The 8,429-nt window shown below is 33.3% G+C and overlaps 1 protein-coding gene across 2 annotated transcripts in view; it reads right to left on the bottom strand.

Moving 5' to 3' along the window:
- Positions 1-1,180: 1,180 nt before the first annotated feature.
- Positions 1,181-8,429, bottom strand: part of LOC148779698 (serine decarboxylase-like) — a 13,251-nt gene continuing 6,002 nt past the window's right edge. Inside the window, exons 1-5 of one of the 2 annotated variants that reach the window (XM_088851752.1) lie at positions 6,964-7,156; positions 6,248-6,479; positions 5,877-6,070; positions 5,615-5,751; positions 1,181-1,891 (exon numbers count right to left, since the gene is read on the bottom strand). In XM_088851752.1, the coding sequence (XP_088707878.1) occupies positions 1,325-1,891; positions 5,615-5,751; positions 5,877-6,070; positions 6,248-6,479; positions 6,964-7,009 (1,176 nt within the window). In that variant the 5' untranslated portion in view covers positions 7,010-7,156 and the 3' untranslated portion in view covers positions 1,181-1,324. Of the gene's footprint in view, positions 1,892-5,614; positions 5,752-5,876; positions 6,071-6,247; positions 6,480-6,963; positions 7,157-8,429 lie in introns of those variants that run through there. The other variant, XM_088851751.1, reaches the window with a different exon arrangement.

Raw genomic sequence — 8,429 nt, 5'->3', positions numbered from 1 at the left:
GTAAAAAAACCTTGCAATTAATTATCTTAACCTTGAGATGTATGAGCATGAAAAATGGATATCACGTCTTAACAATAGTGCATCTTATAACACATTATCTATATAATCTATTTTCAAGATTTTCAAGTACATATAGATTGGTCGATCTGCACCGTATTTGGAGATTTAAATTTCATAATTAAAATGAAAAAATAATTATTATTTTTTAATTGCAAAGGTTTCACCGCCCTTTAGGTGGATTTTTTAGATGCACCTTACTTTTATAGTATAAGGTTGGCAACTTGTACAAATCATACCCTTTAAAATAAGGAAAAGAATAAAATGAGATCTTTTTTTTTTGGAAAAGTATAGAATGAGACCATTTACTTTTGATATAAAAGTGGCCATAATTAATCTTGACCATTGGATGTAAAATTGAATGGATGTATTTATTCCATTGACCAAGCTCAAACTTCAAAATAAATTTTTTCGAACTTTGTGACGGTTCAAAGCTATCAAATTTCACATCAGATGTCTGTAAGTAATTGTGACCACCTTGAATGAAAAGTAAATGGTCTCATTGTATACAATTTTTGTTTTTTTGTTTTTTTTTTTTACAAAGAAGTCACAATCACTCTTATCCATCAAATTTTAAATCACGTTGGTGTAAGAGTGTCTTTGACTAAACTAACAGTTAAAAAAAAATTCTCAAACTTTATGACATACCTCACACCGTCTAATTTGCCTCTAATGACTAAGAATAACTGTGGCCTCCTAGATATAACTCGTCATAGAGTGTATAATCCCTTCAAATGACTTAAAATTTAAAATTTATTTTCTTTTAAGATTGACGCCACTGATGGAAGGCAACTAGGTCGCATGCCCAAGAGCAAATACCCGATCGTTGTTGAGCCTATGTGCCTTTCACATAACGGCAATCTCGAAGCAAAACAATAGGACAACTCCCATATAAACTCCATATCAGTTTACCAAAATAAGCGTAGAATTCTTGGAGTTTGAATATAAAAGGAGGGAAAATGCATATTCTATTTTAAGACCGTTTGCTGAAAAATTAAAAAGGGAGAGTTATATCATCATCATGATAGATTTTTTTCAATTAATTGGGATTGGTTAAACGAGTCCTTGTCCATCATTTTACCCTATTAAAAGCCATACCGTCAGTGATGTCATAACTCATAAGGGAAGAATTATCCATTAAATTAAAAATAAGTGAATAAAATTAATGCCTTGTGTTGGTGTTACGTTTCGAAGTTGACATCCTACTACTGCTATTACCATTACAACGAATAAAATAGAATCTAAAAGCCATGGCATGAATCAGGCATCAGTTGTGACAAGCACAAGTACAATTCTCAGCCCCAATTTCATCAGCAATGCAAGGAGCTTGAGCCTTCCCATCCCCGAACCAAGTCGACCTCTTCTCAATCAACTCTTTCATGAAATCATCGAGCTTCTCAACAGTGACATGGGGCATAACAACAATATGCGTAATGTTCCTCTGACAAGCAAGCTGCCATTTTCGAACAAATTCCTCATCTTGTGGCCTTTCAAACACCACTGTGTTGCTCAGATCATTGAGCATGGCACTGACCCCTGCACTTCTAAGACGATCTCTCAAGTAATGGGCATTTCTTATGCACATTTGAACTTCATTTTGGAACCCACGATGGCCCTTTCTATTGAGAGTGTGCCATAAAAAGATGGGCGCATGGCCATTTCGGGCACCTATAATGGTTGCATCCTTACTACCAATATATTCGACATCCCTAGAGAGGGCCTTGATGTGCTCCAACCTTGTTATTTGAACCCCACATGGCATAGGGCACCCCATGAACTTGTGCCCGGATATACTGATGCTTCCAATAGGCTTCTTGAAACTGAGTTTTGGTGCCTGTTTGCATGAGGATAATCAGTACAAGAGCTTTATAGTGAAGAAACGGGAGAAAGTTTATACAAGGCATCAATCTTATATTGTATAGTAAGGTGGAACTCAAAAACCTATCAATAGAAGTGGTTTTGATATTGGAAAATGTTCAAATTTATTTTCTTGATCTCGAGATGTATAGATATGAAAAAACAAAAAGAAAAATGACCTTGAAGGCTTACAAATATTGTATTTTCTTTTAAGATATTATCTGGACCACCCATTTTTAAGATTTTTAAGTATTTTTAGATCTACCCGATCTATACTATTTTTGGAGCTTTTGATTTTGGGTGCGGCTTTTATAGAGGCGAGGCTCTAAACCATCAAAGTAAGGCCCACCTTCAAGTAGTATCGAGAAATGTGCTTTCAATTTGAAAATCTTTCTAATAGCTTTAAAATATATTTTCAACTTTAATTATAAAATTTAAAGCTTCAAAAATAGTGTAGATTCAGCAGATCTATGAAAGTTTGAAAATCATGAAAATTGACGGCCCAAAAATGCATTACAAGATGCACTATTTCCAAAACTTGAAATCTATTTTTTTTCTCATGTCCATGCATCTTGATGTCGAGATGTCAATTTTGGAATATTTGAGCATCCAAACAACCTCTTCTAATGAGATTTTTGATGTGGGCTCTAATGTGATTGTTTAGAGCCTCGGCTTCATATAAACATTTTCCTTAAATTTTATAGTTAGTATTAAAAATAGATTTTTGAACTATCACATGAGTTTAAGGCACCAAAATTGCATCTATTGATAAATTTTGGGGGGTGTGCCTTACTTTGATTGTTCGAGGTTGACAACTTATGTAAACCACACCCCAAGAAAAGTCCAACCTCTTTAGTAAAAGCTTGTTTCTTATTACCACGAGTGTGTGCACGTATTTATAGGATTCTCCATCGTAATGGTGATCCAAATTTTCTTTTTTTTGTTTTTGTTTTTGAACATACAAAATCTCTCTCCTAATTCTTTTTTACCATAAATTGCGTTAAAGTGCCTAATAATTACTTTTGAGTGGTTTTTTTCAATTGTAGGAAGGTGCATGTTGTAATTTAAAATTCCTCCAAACTTAATTCTAATTTAACAATCAAAAGAATCTTTGCGATTTCGTTATTGAAAATATTGGCTATTACAATTATTTGATTACAGTATATACCTATAAAATCTCAAATATACTATTGCTTAAGTTACGTATTACATTTTCAAGAGATATCATTGCACATACCATAAGCCAATAGAATATAAAAAACCATTGTTCATCCATTGTTGTACCACCATCTAAAGAAAGGAAGGATGGTGATGGAGGAGTGGGACCCAACCCGAAATAAGTCCTATTCTCCTCCATCATCCTGATATCCATACATGCATGAGCAGTGGGCGGGTTGAACTTGAACAAGCCAGTTTACATAGACTTAGCCACTAGCTGAGCCCAGTACTTACTGGTTCCAGGGGTCCACCCTCCAAGGGTTGGAACCCCCAACTTGACCAGTCCATAACCGGTTTTTTTTTTCCAAATGTAAAAAAAAACGAACACCTGTAAACGAGCGAGTTTTCACATTTATTTATTTAATGTTACCCGGTTGGTTAGGCTATAGGCTATTAATATATTTTATTATTTATGATTGACCTTAAAAAAAGTTTGGGACAATCTTGCTTTTGTCTTGCAAATATTTTTAAAAATATTATTTTCTTCTTTGGACAATTTTCTCTCATTTTAATTCTAAACTCGCAAGCGTCAATATGATACAAGCCTCTAAAAGGAAAATAAATTGAAAATAGATTGAGTGCATATACTACTATCCTTTCGGAACATCCATACATTGTACACATCCTCCCTCGAGGAGAAGGCCTACCTAGGAGGATTTTTTTAATCCAAAAGTTTTGGTTCCATCTAAGATAATTTTAATGGAAAAAAGTTTGGATTTCGAGTTCTTGTACACCTCTTCCTTTCTGAAAAATGGACGGTTCATGTTGAATATTGGGACGTTAACTTTTTGGAGCCACATAGGGAGTTTTATTTTTAATTTTTAATTTTTTAAAAGTAAAAGAGAGCCCTGCAACGACGACAATGAAGCTGCTGAGGGCCAGAACACATGTCAGGGTAGAGGAGAGCACGAAGGATGAACTAGTCTAGGAGGCTTTGACCTTGGAGCTAATTCGCGAAATACTGCGGATTGGCAAAGGCATACAACTGTGGCACTACAAAGTCCACAAAGGTTCACTTAGAGTTTTGGCAGTGTGAACCCTGACAGCAAGACACAAGAATACCTGAGCCCCATCGACACTCTTATTGCTACTTGTCAATATTAGGTGCATTTTTAAACTCTTTTTAATGATTTAATGTATGTAAAATTCTAAATTGTGTTGTATATCTCTCAAGTCTGCATAAATAAATTTACATTAGATATCATTTGAATAGTCATTTTTCATTAATTTTTATTTTTCAAAATAATTGTAGATAATAACAAAAAATATATAAAATCTATATTAATTTTTTTTCATTTTTTTGGGGGCATTTTGTCTTGCTTTGAAAATTTTTTTTACTTATCTTAGTTATTATGAGTTACTCGAAACGGGTGCTGGGCGTCGCCCGACCCGAGTCATGCAAGCCAACATCGTGCACGAAAACGCATGCAAAAGTGCCAGTACGAGAATGTTTTGGAGCAAGACTTGGATTGATGACTAATCCTTGATTAAACACTAGTTGAATGGTCGCACGTGTGTTTTACAGCATTGGATTTCAAATAAAAATGTAAACATTGAATGGATAAACAAATAAAGTAATTTCTTCAAAGGTAATGAAGGTATGCACCAAACTTCACCATGTAAAATAATATAACAATACACCCATGTTTGGTCTCAACAATAGACAAAGCAATAACTGTTCGAAAAAGTTTATATAAGGTTTCTACTTTAAAATGTTGAGTTAAAGATGCACGTAAAAATTCCACCAGAAAAGGTTGCTTTAATGTTGAAAAATCCTCTAATTGATCATCTCGACATCGACATATATGAATATTAAAAAAACGATTTTCAGTTTTAGAAATAGTGCATCTTGCAACAAATTATCTAGACTGTCCATTTTCAATATTTTCATATGTTTATAAATCTACTGGATTTTAACCATTTATGGAGTTTAAAATTTTATAATTAGATATGAAAATAGATTTCGAGATAATCCTAAGGATTTTTTACACCAAAATTACATATTATGATAAAAATTGGAGGTACGCCTTAATTGGATTGTTTAAGGTGGCAACATTATAGAAACCACACCCATAATTTTTTTTTTTGCTTAAAGCATTGTGGATCCCTACATGAGAACATAACCCATAGTGCTCTTGATATCATGTCTATCTATTTGGTTTTAAATTGTGCGTGCCAATTCTTGTAGGTCCTTACTAGCATGCATACATTCTTTCTAAAATTTGTAGATATTTGTGATTCCTATAATATCTCTCATTCATTCATTTAAAAATTAATAAAGATAATTTATTTTTTAATTCTAAATCATATCTATGGGCACCAATCTTTGTAGCTCATAAGGTTAGCATGTACAAATTTTAGGATATCCTTATTTTTCATCCGACATATGTCCACTTAACTTGGCTTAATAATGTAGTATAGATAACAAGAAAACATGAAATACGATACACGGTCTCTGCATGCATGCGCGTCGGATCAATACCTGTTTCACAAAAGGCATCATGAACCCAAACAGGGCACCATCACAATGAATGTAAAATCTGTCGTGGTTAAATCCGGTCTCTTCAAGGGTTTTAATGACCAAATCCAGATCATCAACAGCTCCCTTGACAGTTGTACCTGCACAATTCAGAACAAAACATAGTGAAAATGAGTTATTTGTGCAAAAAAAAAAAAGACTGAAATTCACCGATTTATTAAAAAAAAAGAGAGAGATTAAATTCACACAAGGTTTAAGGAATCACCAATATTAACGTTGATGATTGCTGGCTTGTCCTTATTTTGAAGGAGTTTAGCTCGAAAATCAATACAGTCAATCTCACCAGAGACCAGAGCATTGACGATAACAAAATTCATTTGGTACATTCTTGCCGCTTTGAAAACAGAATAATGGGATTCCTTTGAGGCATATAGAATTCCGTGAGGCAAAAGTTCCCTCCTGCAAAAGGAGCAAATAGGCATTCAGTTCTTCCTCAAAATAACACCAAAAAAACAATAAACCCAGTTTCGAAAAGACTACCAAATACTTAAACCAAGATTAATAGGGTTCATAAAGCATCGAAGACCAATTCTAAAATAAAACAAACAATAGAACAAAAATTTATTATTTACTGACCCAACTAAAATGCCATGAAAATTGCCCTCTGTTCCACCACTTGTAATGTAACCCCAATACTTTTTCTTTTCCAATTCCCAGAGACGAGCAAACCAGTCGAGAACCCCGATTTCAAACGGTCTTGACTGAACTCCGTAGTTACTCTCAATAAATGGATCACCCACGTTGTTCATAGCAAAATTTTGCAGTTGTGTGAGAGCACCATAATCTAAGTCCATATTGCAAGGATAACCTGAAATAAGATTGATCAGAATATTAGCACAGAAAAACATGAGAGAAAGTGATAGAACTAAAAAAGTGGAAAAAGAATTTTTTTAAAAAAAATTTGGAAATGCTTGTCACAATTAGTGGTATTGAAGACCTATAAGCAATATGAGATATGAAAATGCTGTAAAGAAAGCAGGAAAATTGGACATGCTCGTCACAGTACTGTTGTTAACAAAATAGGGTAGTAAATTACTAAAGCACATCCATAATTATAAATTATTGGGAAAGCATAAAAGATTATCGAATGGGTGCCCTAAACCAAGATAAGAACCTAGGGAATTATAAAAAAGAACTTAACCAGTTTCAAAACAACGAAATATTTCTGTGCTTAAAAACATTTACTCATCCCGAATAACACCATTAAAGCTCACAAACTCCGAAAATAATCAGAGGATTGAAATATTCATCTAGTTGGTAAACACAGTTAGTTATCCAATGGATAATCTCACTAATATGAAGATTGGCAGACCATTCCCCATGATAGTCATACATCATAAAAAAACTTGCAGATAATCAGGTTAATAATTCTCAAACATTACGAAACAGAGAGTCACAAGGCAAATTGTGCATATATTTCATGCATGGCAGGTCAAAAAACAGAGTGGAAGTATTCGCCAAAACTAGACAACATTTGAGCTGGCAAGAAATGCACATTCATTTGGTCTAATATTTGATGTGTAGATGCTAAATTGATTTAATAACTGATAAGTATGGATGCTAAGCCAGACTAAGATTTACATGAACTTAAGACTGCACCTTCGGAATGAAACAACTCATTAAGGGGAGAGCGCTTAGGTAAATGCAACCATTCAAACTCTTACCAAACTTTGGGCCTGTTTAGATGATAACTAATCTTATCAGGAGCAGTTTTTTTTTTTTTTTGGTAATTTAGTGGGGAAGACAGGTCCTACCCTTTTTTTTAAATAATTTACTGGGTGTGAAAACCACAACGTGGTGATTAAGGTGTGGGGGTGCTATCACCGCCAGCCCCAACCCCTTTCCCATCGGGAGTAGATTATCTTTTTTATTAGTATATTCTGCATGATATCAGTCTGTTAGCTGTTTGCTAAATACCTTGTGTTATAAATAATGTTATTTAATTATTCAAGATTTTGATAATTTTCAGCTATTTTTAGTTTTTCTAGGTAAAAACCTATGATTTTCATCAAATTGCTTTAAAAAGATAAATTTATATGTAAAATTGCTAGTGAGTTTATTTCATATAATTTTACTACAAACATTGCAAACAACATATAATCCATTACTAGTGCGATGCAAGTTATTTGATATATTTATAATTGAATAAATTTTTATTCTTGAAATGAAAAAGGCATCATTCCATTATTTAGGGACAGCGAGCGAATTCGATGGCTTGAAATCTACATTTGAAGTCCTCCTAAAAAATAATTATAACTAAACATATTCAAATTTAAAGAAAGTTTCACTATAGTTTTAAAGTTATAATTGATTACAGCAAGGTAGAAAGGAGTTTAGTTAGAATTTTAACGAAATAAATAAACGATCATTTTAAGAAATGAATTTTTTCTGAGATTTTGTCAAATACGTGTTGCGTCAGAAAGTTCTCGGCATTTATAGTACATGTCTACTATTGAGCATCTACGGTAGATATCTGATTCAAAGGTGGAGAAGGTTTTTTGCCTGTTGCTACTTTCTTATGCCTCTATCGTTTACATATACTTCGTATTGAATGTATACTTTCCTCTACGAAATTACTCTTTTTCTAATTGGTATAAAATTTACACAATAACATCTCATAAAATTGACATGATATTTGAGAATATATAATATCAAAAGACAACGGGAATGGACATACTTATTTATGGAAAAAAACATGATGGTAAACGCCTGTATTGTGTGTGAAGCAAACAATTTAGATAATGCAAACGTGATCGCC

The sequence above is a fragment of the Amborella trichopoda genome, chromosome 11 (assembly GCF_054954075.1).
Source record: "Amborella trichopoda isolate Santa Cruz 75 chromosome 11, AtrichopodaSantaCruz75HAP2 v2.0, whole genome shotgun sequence".
Taxonomy (NCBI): domain Eukaryota; kingdom Viridiplantae; phylum Streptophyta; class Magnoliopsida; order Amborellales; family Amborellaceae; genus Amborella; species Amborella trichopoda.
This window is presented reverse-complemented; position numbering and strand designations above follow the sequence as displayed.